Here is a 14549-nt window from a genome sequence, read left to right as displayed (position 1 = left end):
GTGATATATGTATAATTAATCGATCGTTAGTGTGAATTTGTTGAACCTGTACGTGCGTTTTGCACGGCAAGGATGGATATTATTATGAATTTATTATTATTTTTATGAATGATCATGTACATTAATACGTAGCGGATTTTGGGAAAAAGTGGTTTCTAAATTTTACTTTTAAGTGATACTTCGCTGTTTATTCAATTTCGATCAAACTGTGCTACAGGTTCTTATTCGATTTCTTCATACAATTATCGCTTCATGCCCTTGTCCCTTCTGAAAAGTGTATTGTACAAAATCGTAATCCGTTTCATCGGCGAAGAATTCGTAGTGGAAGATTTTGATGGTCGATGTGGAAGGCACGTTCGTGTAGGATCGATCGTTCCCCGCAACGGTGCCAATGTAAATAGACGTGAGCGACTGAGCATGGCGGGCGGCTACGTTTTTCGTGGTGTATCGCGGTAGCCGATGGTCACGCCTGGCGTGCAAGCTACGCGTGTTGCTCCCTGATCGGGAACGCTCGATCGGTTTTGAGAAATCGAGCAAAAACAGGGCGCAGGCGGTGCAACGATTTGCCGGTTCTGTCGGCCTCTCGCCGCAACCTCGTTTCGAGAAACGGCTGCATCGATATTTTCCTGCCGCTCCGTCGTTGATTGTTCTCCCGCCTTTTTTTTGGCTCTTTTGCTTCGTTCTCCGTCGTCTCGTTCAAGCGGTGCTGATTTTTAGCCGAGTCTCTTCGCCGGTAGTTCACTTTGTGTAGCTTCTTAACACGTTCATTGCCACGGTGGTCATCTGTGATCCGCGTTACTGGATCCTTTGGAACGATTAAAGCAAGATAAATTTCTAAATCCAGATAACATCTTTAGAAAAAAGCGCGTACATACGATATAACATTTTACAACAAAATAAATAAAATTCAAGCGACAGTCAACCTGCCAATTTTTCGACCTCTCGCGTGGAATTGGTCGCGCTGTCCCATCTCGTCGAAGTTTTTTAAATTTTATCGCGAGGGATATTTTTTTCTTCTTGTTTATTCGCTCGTTGTAAAAATATCGGTGTGTATTTGTTCTATTTTTCTCCATTTCCATCTGCACACGTTCGCAAAATGTTCATTGCGGATTCGTGATAGAGATAATTTATTACTCCTTAGACGATAGTTTTCTTAGGGCTGTGCAAGTATTTACATCTAGTGCCATGAAACTGACTTTCAGAATAGTTTGTACGCAATTCTACCAGTGAGAGTAGACTTGCCATGAAAGGGAATTGCAAAGACTAAAAAGCGATAGAAAGATGAAAAAAAAAATACATGGAGCGTAGGATACGGGACCGATGCAAATGCGGATTTTGTCAATCCGCATTCCTTAGTTGCCAAACCAATAAAATGTATGTAAAATACATAAAGACGTACGAAGATACGTAAAGATTCGTAATACGTCGAGTATACTCGTCGAGCATTTGTTAGACGAGAGGAATATCTGTTAGGAACCACTCTATCATCCATTTGGCAGAATTTAGGAGAGAAATTTTAGCAGAAGAAGAAGGAATACGATCGTACTAAATATCGAAATAATCAAAAATTCATAGAAACCATTTGACTGTCAAAAATATTTCAAATGTTGTGACCCGAAAAAGAGCCCATCTCGAGAGACGTTCTCTTTCGGCGGGCAAAAAGATTCTTCTCGCACATGCTTTTAAGATTCCTCGAACGTTTGAAGAAGAAGAGGGTGTTGCTCCAGCTTTGGAATCGAAAGGTATCGGCTGGATTTCGAGGCAGGCACAGGCCTGCTCTGGCTTTCCGCTTCCAGGATCACGGTCCAGGGCGACTGCATACCGTGATCGTCGAAGCATCGTCCACGGATTTCGTTTTTACGCCAGCAAAAGCCTCCACGGCCGATCTTCTTGTTTGTTCAGGGGGACTTCTCGGTCGCGACGAGGTAACGTTCGCCTCTGGGACGAGGGAACACAGGACCCCGGGACTAAATTTACGCCGGTCGGTAGCGTAGTTGACCGACGGACTGCGGCAGGATGTCGATTATCGACGGTTTTTGCCGTGATTTCCCCCTTTTTCGTCTCGAACGCATAATTAGCTTTCGTTATTCTAGCGCGTACCGCCAGCTTCCGCCCGCTGACAACGATTCACCGTCGCCTCATCGAAGTCTTTCTTTTCTTTCGTTCATCGTCTCACTTACTACCTCATGGCTTTTGTCAGGAAGTTGTGAAATCCTTCACGTTTCCCTAGCTGTCGTGCGGTTTGCGTTTTTCCTCCAGCCAACGATTTGAGGCCGTGATAAGGTTGTTCCAGAAGTTCTTCGTACCTGTTCGAGCGGTGCCATGTGATTCTTGGTATTCGCTTTGAAGTTATTTCGAAATTTCTAATTTTTTGTGTTTCCCCGGGTCTCTAAGTTTGTAGACGGTTTTGGAGATAGTATCGTAGCAGGATGGACCTTGCAAGGGAGTTTGGCTTCGATTTCTACTTTATGGGCTTGAAGAAGAGCCAACAATAGCAGATACGTATCTTTTCTTAGCTGCGGTAACTCGAGTTTAAGAGGCGAAGCCGCCCTTCGATGTTCAATCCCTTAAGAGCTACATCGGAAACAGTTGCAGAGAGAAACAAGATTTTGCCAAGAAAAACTGAATGTTTTCTAGTACGTTAGAAGAAAATGCTAGGGTCAACAAACAATTTTCCGATTCACTGACTCTCCTTGTTGCCGCTGTGATTTCTTATTCCAGCAATATGAATTTACGTTTCTCGTAAGTGAATTCAAGAGTTCAATTAATACATTTTACCGCTGCTAAAACATAGCTATTCATCTTTGGATTTTAAGCGATAATATTCGCTTCAACACACTGTGCTGTGCTTCTTCTATCCTTCTAAATTATCGCGTCCAAACCAGCAAAAACAAAAATGTAACAGCATTAACAGCATTGCTTAAGTAACTGAACGAACGCAGCATATCAACGCTAACTGAAATTTCTCTTCAACAAATCATCTACTGTACGGACACGTGGTTATCTACATAATTTATAGACGATGTCTGGAAGTCGTGCTAAGTCTGTTACACGCCTTAGCAGATCGTTGATTTTGTACGATAAAAGATGGCAGAAAAATTGTTTGCAAACTCGATTGTGAGCGGAACCTACGCCTATCCAGGCTACAATGATTTAAAGCAGAAGCATTCCAACGAAGTTCATGGCCCGTTCGTTATTCGAAAAACTGATGTTCGCCTCTTTCTACCTCGAGGTATTTACAAAGTTCGCTTGTAACGAGGCTTCGTTAACGGTACGGCAAGCAATAATCGCTCGAGTTACAGTCAACCCGCATTCCTCGAGTTATTGGCGAATGGATGTTCGTTCTCGTGGCTGAAGAAGCCACGGATTCCGCGCGTTCGCGCTAGAAAACCGAGATTTTCGAGCGTATTCGAGGTCAGGGCAAGCGCTCGATTCGGCCGATTCGCGTGAAAAGTAACGCCCGTGAATCGATCGTGAAAGAAAGATCCAGGCCACGTTCGATTCGATCGAGTCACGTTCGATCGTGATCAATTAATCACGTGCTGGCAAAAAAATTCAAATAGAGCGAGCAGCCTTTCGCCAAGACCTCGGGCTAGAAGCGATTCGAGGCAACGATTCGACCTTCGTTAAATAGGTTTACCTTGACGGGATCAATGAAACCAGCCAAGCTGAAAAGCAGACGCGGGTTGAAGGACCAATTTGTACGTGTACCATTCGATGACGAATATGTGAATGTAACGTGAAGGAAACGTTGCTTTCCCATTTATTTCGATGATATAGAGGAGACCAAGAGTCCAGAGTAAAAGAGAAGTTGGATCTCTGGTAATCGAAATATGTATCGAACTTCTGCATCTTGACATATTGCAGTTTTGGAAAGATAGCGAATGAGAATACACTAGCCTAGTCTAGGGGGGACAGGCAGTTCATATGATTAGAGTTCACTAATTCTTCTCACTATCTACGAGTTTTTGTTTATATGTACAAGGTATATATGACAAATGAATTCAATCAGCAAATCGTTCTACTAGATAAGAATTAAAATTTCATTGCAATAAATGGAGTTTGGATAAAAGTTGGAATCTTCGAAGATTTGTCGTAATCGTGACATACCTCGATATTCCCACATGTCACGATCGTAACTGATTTTCCACCGTTTCCGATCTATTTCCCCTGAACAAAAGATAGATCGTGAAGAATCATCGCGGCTTCCATCGCGGTAACGCATTGACCAGCGCGAAAGACGGTGGCCCTCGTATTGTTGAACCGGCACGTTAAAAGTAGTACAAGAAAATAGTGGTAGCGAAGAGAGTATGATCGTGTCGGGGTTCGGGATAACGAGCCGGATGATTTACAGTTTATCCTTACACCTCCATTTACGAAGGAACCGAGGACTCCTGTGATCGCTTTTAAATTCGCTCTCGTTGATGCAACTGGTCGTCCATCGAGGGGACCCGGCGACGGTCTTCTCTCGTTTCTCATCATCCTGGGGGCCGCCGCCCCCCTCCCTCTTCCCAGTTCTCTCTTCTTATTTTCTGAATGTCCCGCGGTACCGAGCGCGCAACATTGTTTTTCTCCGTCTTCGTCGTTCCTCTTCCATCGTCTCTGTCCCGTCCACGCCGCGAACCAGACTCTTTGGCGTTCCTTTTTCCACACTGGCCACTGGACACCGGTGGACCTTTTACCACGGACACGTACAATCTGCCCTCTTCTTCTCTTCTCCACCTCCCCCCTCCCTCTTCTCGTAATGATCGCAACGCTTCGATGCACCCGGCCTCCGGAGCTGCATAACCGGAGGATGCATCTTGCGCCACGTACAACGATCTTTCCTGTTGCCCCGCGCCACGGTGGCTCGATTGTTACGTTATAAATGATTATCGTGTTATTACCGTACAGCGAGCGCCGCGGTGGTTTTGGTCGGTGGCTATCTTTACATTTTTTCTCTCTCTCTCTCTCTTATATACTTTCATTTTTCTCCCCTTTTTCCTTGTTCTTTTTTCTTTCTTTTTTCTCTTTTTCGAATTCGCTGCATGAAATCGTGGGGAGGGATTTTGCGCGTTCGCGGGCAAGTTTGTTTGTGGACGGTTAGGAGAGTGCAGATCGAGAGGACGGCCAGTTTTTCGCCTGGTCTAGCGGACGCGGTTCTGGAAGGGGACTCGGCTTTCTTTGACCAGATCTTAGGTCTGCCTTGGCTTGAAGATGTTTAAGTAAGAAGCAGCGTTCTCGAAACGCGCACACGCGATTCGGAGGTTAGAATAGGTGGCGTAAGAATGGTTAAGAATGAAGAGTGATGAGCGACGCGGAAGTAACGGAGTCTCGAAGTGTACAGTGGTCATAGCGGTCGTAATGTAAGATATTGTAAGAATTTTAGCTCTTTAGCTATCTTTGGCGCTCTTTTCAAGCCACGTATATTACCATTAGATCTCAACTTTGATTCGAGTACAGCCGGCTCTCTTCTTTTTACGTTTTCGATCCGTATTTGCTCTTTAACTCGTTCGTTTGTGAGCCTGGCTTGATATCGCAGGCGAGCCGCTATACCGGCACGTACACTTTCGTTTATAAGCATTAGAACGCTTACAAATAAACTTAAAAAATCATTAGGAATTTCCTTAAACTTTTATGTTTCATACATTTCATATTTAATTCATATATTGTATGTCGTAATAAAAATCTCATAAACAACACGATTTACCTGTTAACCGTAGAATTCAGTTTAAAAAAATCACTTACGCCACGTCGAACGCGGTTAATTGGTTAATTCTGATACTCGTATCATCGAATTCCATTGTATTTGGTATTCTTTGGTTCCGTGGATCCCATAAAATGGTCGCAAATCTTTGCACACACCGTTGAATTAAATATTTGCTGCTATAATAGCAAGGAGTTAAACTTTCATCCGACTGTTCGTATCTGTCTCGAAAGAAATACGAAGATGGATGATCGGAGGTTGTATGAGAACCGGAAGTGTCCTCGTGCAATTTTCTGGCCGCAAGCGGGTCGATCGTTGCTGCTTGTGCAACGAGCATCGAGAAGATCCGGGATCGTTTAGTCAAATACCATCGGGAGGAGCGGTAAATCAGGGAAAACCTGGGGACAGTCGTGTTCCCTTCTTCCCGGGCCGGAAGACAAATGTCAAGGGGGGAGCCGAGGGGGTGGGAGATGTTGGCTTGGCCTCTCTTACACGTAGGATGCATGGCCTCGCGGCGGTAAATCAAGCCCGGTGATATTAAAAGGCCGCTTATACGCGAAAACACAAGATTTATTTCTGCTGAAAGAGAAGAGCCGGCAAGAAATCGGTGTATACGAGGCGCCCAATCAATGGACAGGGAACAGAGGACGAATGGGGAGCAGATAAAATGAAGAAGGACCTTGTCGCTCGAACGAGATGAACGGAGACCGATTCGAAAGTAACGAAACGAAAGGATGAAAAAGAGGATCGAGAAACAGCCACGTGGTGAGCTGAGAAAGTTGGACGTTTCTGTAGAAAGAAGAGGATTCCGTTGGAATTAGAAGCAACTTCTTTGCCCGGGGATCAAGATTCGATTAAAGTAGGCTGATTTGCTTTGGTACCTTTTTGTTTCATCTGGAATTGGAGAAGCAACATGTTGCTTGAACAACGTGTATCGTTTTCAACGGTTTTCGTCGAATATTTATTCTAATCTTACGGAGGTTATCGGTATGAAATGAAAGAGAAAAATAGCAGAGAAGAACGAACTCTGCTTGGTGGATCGAAGGAATTTCGTTTGTAGCTAGAACGAAAGTGGAAGAAAAAGGAAGAAAGTCGAGGAAAAAAAGTTATGGATTCTTTTGGAATCGAAGGCTACTTCTTTGCTTGTGAATCGAACTTCGATCGAAGTAGACTGCATCTTTCGCGATTTTTGCTGGATTTCTCTTCAAATTTTACCAATACGGAGAGTCCATATGCAATGGAAGAGAAAAATAGCGGAGAGAAGATGGAGGGAGAAACTTTGGTCACGCGTAGAATTGGACAGACGAAAGTAGAGGAAAAAGGAGGAAAACAGAGGAAGAAAAGCTAGGGAGGAGGACATTGGGTAGGTTATCTGGGTGTTGGTGAGTGAAACGGAGAGGATTCGCCCCTGTTTCGCTCGAATAATCGTGTCGTCCTCGTCGAAAGCGGTTTGCTCCAGCTAATATCGAACCATCGCCCACATTCAAAGGGATGTCAGGGTAGAAACGGTATTGTAGTCCCCTTCGAGGGCGATTCTTCTTCGAAGCGTGTCACTTTTGACGTTGCTAATGAAAAGATTGCTGTATCAAGAAATACGCGCGAATCGGGGAAAAAAACTTGGTTTCTTACTACATTTATCTTTCTTTATTTTTCCACTCGTTCTTGAATAAAGATCGTTATGGACAGAAAATGTTATTCAGGGAAATCTGTCTGGCGAAACGAACTCCATGTCTACAGCGTGCAATGAATTAATCACCTTCGATTTCCAACTCATCTGCATCGGTTTTTCGTTTTTTGTTCTATTAATTATTAATTCTTGTGATCTAACATTTGTTCCAGGAACTTTTAGTACAGCTTCTTTTATTTTATGATGATGAAAAAGAGTCTGTAGCACTTACATTTAGTACTTTTGTACAGTACAATCGGCTGCCGAATTTCTCGAGGAAATTATTTCTTCGAAAACAAATTCGTATATCTCGAATTCCAAAACTACATCACTGTAAATTTATAAAACTTGTATGAAAAATGACAAATTGTCCCTTTTAACTATTGTGGTAGTTGCGGTATTAAAGAGATTCTTTCGCACGATGGACTCCAATTAAGCTGTTCATTCGGAATTGCGACACGAATGCACAATAATTCGCATACCAGACGAGACGTCGATAGGTCTCCGATATCCTTGTAATCATTGCGGTTTATATGATCACTGCGGTCGAGATATCATTATTCGGTACCGGTGCGTAATATCCTGCTCTATGCACGAATGAGTCTGGAGACAACAACGATCCACGGAAGACCTTAATCAACAGAGATATCTCTCCCTCGAAGCTGTTCGTCTCTTCCACCAGAGAAAACAGCACCTTGGAGGATGATGTTCTTTGCACTCTGCGCAACGACATAGAACGATTTCAATTTCATGCTCCCAGCCGTATTAAACCTTCCGGTTGTGGCATGCTAAATCGCTTTTCCTTTGACGATGTTACCTTATTTTTCCATGTTTAAAAACAAAAACTTGGGCTCCATAGTTCGTCGAACTTGAAGCTAAAAATAAGAAGTTTAGACGTAGGAAGGCTTAGATTTTGTACAGATCGATTTCGTCGATTGCAGACTGTACTTTGATGCAAATTAGTCAAATTAATTTTCATCTTTATCGAGGTAGAATTATTTATTTTCTTTATGCAATTATCTGATATGTATCTGTTATGTAAATTTTAGTTCTTCGAAATGGAATCGCAAAGAAAAATATTAGAAGGAATATTGGAAGGCTAATGGTTCTCTTTGTGTGCCATCTTTGCAGTTCACAGGATATTTTAAGCGGATAAATGTCTTTATACATCATTCAAATGAATGTTAAGACGCGTCTGCGAGAAGAATGTCGAGTTAAGAAACTAAAAAATTCAGTCAACTGAACTGAGATTCATACTTGGATTTGGACTGCCAAAATTGTTGGTCTCCGAACCTAAATTCTTGTTTAAAAAATGCAAAAGTATTGGAAGACGGTATGAGCGTATTGGTGTTTGACTCCCGACCGAATTATCGAGGCATTTCCAAACGATTTCCTCGGAACGTATCCCATCCTCTTGTAGTGGGATACATAACTACCACCCCCTCTTGCATCAGGAGTTCTCGGTTCCTGTTTTCCTCTTCCATCTCCTGGGAGTAATAATCGCTGTGGACCGGAAAAATTCCGCGACAGAAGTTAAACAAAGCCTCGAATGAGAAATAAAAAAAAAGAGAGAGGAGAGGAGAATCGTGTCTGTGACGAGAGAGGAAGAGGACGAAGGTGGAGATCAGAGAAACAGGGACACGGAAAGCACGAACGACGGAAAGAGAGAGAAGAGAAGTTGCTCCCTGGCTCGACTGTAATAAGGGCGGCCAATTTTCACCTCACCCCCTGCGTCCCTCTGTTCGACTGTTTGAACAAGGCTCATAATTAATACGCATATTCGCTTCTGGAAAACCCGCTTCGGGGTATCCGGCAGGGAGACATTTTTTAAATCCTCTACAACGGATATTTGCACTTCCTCGGTGTCCTCGCGGTTTCCGCGAGCTTTCTGCTTTTCTACTTCTTTTTCTCTCCGTCCCACCACCCCTCACTCGTACATAGATAGATTTTTTCAATAATCGACATGGGTGATTCCGAGCGACACCGAGATTCCTTGTTTTATCGGAAAATTTATTGGAAAATTTTTCTTCTTTTCGTTGTATCGGGGCGCAGACTGGCGACAGGTTACGCGGCGAATGTTCGAATAAATCGAGCTTCTCAGAAGCGAAATGCGATCAATTTCACTCTTGGGAGCATTTTTTTAATGCTCGACGTAGATCGGGCTTTTAAATTGCGTGCATGCTTTAACAAAATCGTAAAGGTCGATATATTGGCAGCGTACACTTTCTGTGTCAATCTTTGTCCAATTTCGAGGCTCGTGCACAGGCTGTTCTAAGACTTTCGAGCGGAGGTATATATATGTATCTTGAGTTTGCGATACGTGTTAAGATATACAGTAAATATGGTATTGCGCTTTGTAAACCTATCCCTTTTTGATGATTGAACGGAAGGAGTAGAAAAGTACCATATTTCCCTCTTCTAAATCCTGTCTATATCGACGTAATGTCAACGATAAACGTAATTTGCCAACGACTGTTAAATCGACTAAACGAATACGTTGGTTTTAGGAACAATGGACATGAAATATAGTATTAATAATCCTTATGGAAAAGTAGCGATGAAAAATTACGTTTCGCGTTGCCGCGAATTCCAATTGTCGCCTTTTCCATGAAGGGTGGAACGTTCCATTTGGAAAATCCAGGCAGATTTTCCGTTCAAGTTTACCTCGTCTCTGTACGATCGCGTACCTGGCTCGTTTCGCGGGAGATATCTGTCTTTAAGAGCATTATCTGGATGGCGGACGGGTAGGGAGACGGCAAAAACCGTCCGCCCCCTCGTGGTATGTGAAAAATGATGCACAACCCCAATCCCCCGACACATCTCCACCCCTGGAATGTCCCGAAGGAAGCGTTCCTCCTCGTCGTCTTTCTGGTCCACGACCCGAAAGACGTGTCACGGACGAGGTTGCATTATTCGAAACGATTAACTGGCTGACAGTGTTCGTAAAAAATAATCCTGGAAATATATTTTTAATGCCTGGGGATTTATCATGCGTACCGGTACTGCTTGTCGCTTGCAAATGCCAGGAGCTCGGGGGTGGATTTAGCAAATAGCAATCGAGATATTTGCCAATGTTTTTAAGGATGAAATTGTGCGTTTATTTTTTAGAACGTGTAATTATTAGACTGTGAATGTACATATAATTCTAGGTATTCTGGGAACACAGTTCAACGATATTTTAATTCCAATATTTTAGACAATTGTGTACTATACATGTTTTATGTACGTCTTAATACAATCCTATACATACAATTTTTATAAACGTATAAATACCAGCGGTCTGGTAATTCGAATACTTTATAATTGAATAGATAAAGTTATTTCTCAATGATTTTTAATACGAGTTCTCACCTTTGTTTTAGATACGCTGAAGTGTTTTCGAAAACACCGCCGGTTGGTATTAGAAACGGTTTTCTTCTCTGCGAACCGCACAAAGGATTTCTCTATTCACCTTCTATCAACCATGAACTGTAAGTAATTTTTCTCTCGATTTATTATTTCAATTTTATTCTTTAGACTTCAATTTATTCCTTATTTCCCCTTTGTATTATCCATATATTATATTATCTTAATCTATTATTTTAGAAATATGTAAGAAGGAGATCCAAATAATGTCACAGATAAATCGTAGAACGTTTCAACTACCTAAGAATAATATTTAGTTGCTTTTCAAGAAACGCTGGAACGTTAACCACGGAGAAGTCAGGATATCCTTGCTTTTCTCAAAGTACAATCCATAACCACTGTATTATAAAGCAAAAGTGCGTGATCTCCTGGCACCATTTTCTTCTTTGCCCGTCCTCCGAGTCCACACTACGTGATGGATACACGAAAATGTCACAAACACGCCCCCGGGGCCAACGTGGCAATCCACCCTCTGACCATTATGCTAAACCATTGTCCACTATCTGCCTAAGATAGCCGACGGCTTAAGTCGTCCGTCTGTTCACCCTCTGCTGTATCCAGACCGTTAAAAAATCATTTTAGCCGTCAATCTTCGACCTTTCGCCTCCTTGTAGCTTTTCTTCGTGCTTTCTTACCGACTATAGCGATTCAATTACTCTCAAATGGCTGTCCACGGAATCCTAGTTCATCTTTAACATGATAGGGGATGATAGTAAAACGAGACGAATTTTTTGAAACGAGGGTAAACAGTTTTTACGGCGTGACCGTGTAGATTCCACGAAATGAAAATCGTAGAAATGTGTCAAAGACATAGATAGATAATGTTTAAAAATCGGCGTAGTTTGTAAATTATTTAGATGGAAGAATTATTTTGGGGATTCTGTGAAATTAGAAATAATTAGAAAAATTATCGAACACCAAAGAATAGTATAATCTATTAAAGATCAAGAAAAGTAGGTAAATTTTGCTATTCATCGAAAAATTCTTTTGTAGTTTGACTTTCTAACAAAAAGCTGATACTCGTTTTATAGTCATCCTAGAAGTGATCTAAGACTAGATTATTAATGCTTTCTTATTAATAAACATGGCTGATGTTCAACTTTTTCGCGTAATCCCCTCTTCTGTAACTCTTTTATTACTTTTTGGATAAATGCAAGTTAATTTCTAGTTCTATAGAATTTCTATAATCATGCTGTTAGAAGATTCTACAGTACGAATGCATATTTTTTTACAAGATTCTCTGCTTTCGGATACCTTTTTTCAATGTCAACTCTGATAACATTTTTCGATTGATTTTCTATTATCGCAAACATGTAGAAACGATGCGGGTTAACGACCATTCGATCGAAATAACATGGACTGTGTTAAACGACAAATTATATTCAATAACGCGAACGGTGTCGTGTCTCGTTCGAGACTGGGCTTGCTTTTTTTCTATTCATCCGACGAGGATTTCTCCGATTTCCTCCCTTTTTCTCCGGCTCTCCTCGATGCATCCACCATTATTCCGGCGTTAGGCAAATACACGAGGAGAGTCGACAAGCTCGTCCGCGCGGTTTTTGCCTCGTGAAAATTCAAATGAGAGCACGCGGCATATTGCGTTGAATCGAAATTAATGTCGCGCAACTAATTATCGGTCGAGTCATCATCGTCTCGTATCAGCTGGTTGCTAGCTCGTTCGATCGCTTCGAAACGTGCCTCCATAAATTTCTACGTCGTCAAGGAACGTATATATATATATATATATATATATATATATATATATATATATATGTCGGAGATGAAAGAACACCGGAGCCTTTGGAATTTTGGATAATCCCGCAACATTGTAACCTAGAGTCTACTATAGCTGTAATTGAACAATTGTAGTTATTCAACCCGATTGTAATTGTTCGAGAGTCGTGATAATGAGCTTGGGCTCGAGGCGACAGTCAGTCGCCGAACGTAGCCGCGGTCACGGGATGAACGCTTTGTCTAACAAAGGTATGGAGTAATTCTATAGCTCTCCTTAAAAGAAATATTCGTGGCGACACGCGACAGTAAACATTCCAACGGTTTCTGTCCCGTGGCTCGCCACACGCAGACCCTATTCTTCGAGTAAGATGATTGCCAGATGTCGATGCGTCTCCGCAGTACATGTTCGGCTAGCTCGAAGGCCCGTTATAAATCTTAAGGTTTAGTTAACTAAAGTCCTTCAAACAGACAAACAGTCTTTGTCCCAACTACGGGAAGATAGGGGAGACATATTTTTCAACGAGCGGCGTCTTCCACTAGCAACTTTCCCTCGAGGGCGGCTAGCATCTTTTTCTAACCACCGATATGGAGATTGACCAATTAGCAACGCCAATTTCCCTTACTTTCTGAACGAAGGCTTTTCTCGACGAATCCGATGATCTCGTGTCCTTAGACACACCCCATTATAGTTTTCCTCTGTGGCATGATCGGGACGGGAAAGACATTCTTTCTCGCGATCTCATTGATGAAAGGAGTAACTCTTTACGACCAGTGAATATTACGCGTCCGACTTAGATTTTGTGAGTACGTTCATCTATCATCCCGTCGACCGCGGATTCGTTATTGAACCTAGGATCATTGTCATTAGTTTCTCGAGCACCTAACTACCGCGGTTACTTGTCCGGTTCTATAATAATCGTATTTGCACTAGTCAATGTCTTCTCCATTGCATAACGACAACGTGTAACCCAAACGAAGATTCGTTTCACGCCCCTAACCCTAATTCTAATGTAAACCCGACATATATATATATATATATATATATATATATATATATTGCATCTGATAATTTTAATTAAATCGCTTAATGGAGGAAGATTATCATTTTTCAACGTGATCATTCTCTTGGCGAAAAAACACGACTTTCTTTTTCGAAGATGCAAGGCTGTTTCGATGGAGTTCTCGGATATTTCTATATTTCGTTAGAAGTTAGAAAACGAATGAAATAATGGAACAACTATTTTATCAACGAATTACATATTATTCAAAGGAAAAGATTTATTCTTTGTATTAAACTTTGTACAACTATACTTTGTGCGATATAATTATCGGTATTTATCATTTTAATTAGTCGCAGTATGTAGCTGTTAATTTATTAATTTATTGACGTCTTTTACGTATAACATAAATATTCATCTATCTTTCTTTTTTTATCTATTTTCCATTTAAAGTCTTGGCTTCTAATTTATGACCATTCGAAGTCAGTGAGTTTCAATTTTTCGTTCCGACCATGCTTCGCTTTCTCACACTTTCTTATTAATCATATATTTCTACGAACTACAAACGATACTTCTAATTACAAATGATACATCTCCCTATCATATTTACTCTAAATAATTGTATTTCTACAATTCTTCGGAATCCATAGAAACGTTAATGTTTCTTGATATTTTATAGACCATCTAAATTTCGAATATTTTTCATTATTTTTTCTTACAAAATCTCGTAGAGGCAGTCGTTTCTTTGCGAACTAAATCGTTGAAATCACTGACAATGGATCGTACTCTGATATTCTTCTTTTACAAGAGATTTTCCACTCGTTCACGCGCATGTAAAATATTCTGCGGCTCTCTGACGATTAAAGGAGAAGTTTAGGGATAATCAGTACGCGTATTTCGCGTGATTTTTCAAAGCATTATCGATCATAGCGACGCGAGATGCCGGCGCGGCGTGGTGCACGAGCTTCAGGAACCACGCCAGGATCGGGTGAACAATTGCGAGGCAAAAAGCTGGAGCCGGTGCGCGGCAAGAAATTTCTAATTTGCGGTATAATTAAGG

General features: G+C 41.6%; 1 protein-coding gene across 1 annotated transcript in view; it reads left to right on the top strand.

Annotated features, from left to right (window-relative positions):
* The window catches only part of LOC117217293 (ubiquitin carboxyl-terminal hydrolase 48-like), a 76457-nt gene that overhangs the window by 10357 nt on the left and 51551 nt on the right, over positions 1–14549 (top strand). The window contains exon 12 of the mRNA XM_033464804.1: positions 10715–10822. Within this exon, the coding sequence (XP_033320695.1) occupies positions 10715–10822 (108 nt within the window). The remainder of the gene's footprint in view (positions 1–10714; positions 10823–14549) is intronic.

The sequence above is a fragment of the Bombus bifarius genome, unplaced genomic scaffold (assembly GCF_011952205.1).
Source record: "Bombus bifarius isolate JDL3187 unplaced genomic scaffold, Bbif_JDL3187 scf7180000007966, whole genome shotgun sequence".
NCBI classification, from domain to species: Eukaryota; Metazoa; Arthropoda; class Insecta; order Hymenoptera; family Apidae; genus Bombus; species Bombus bifarius.
This window is presented reverse-complemented; position numbering and strand designations above follow the sequence as displayed.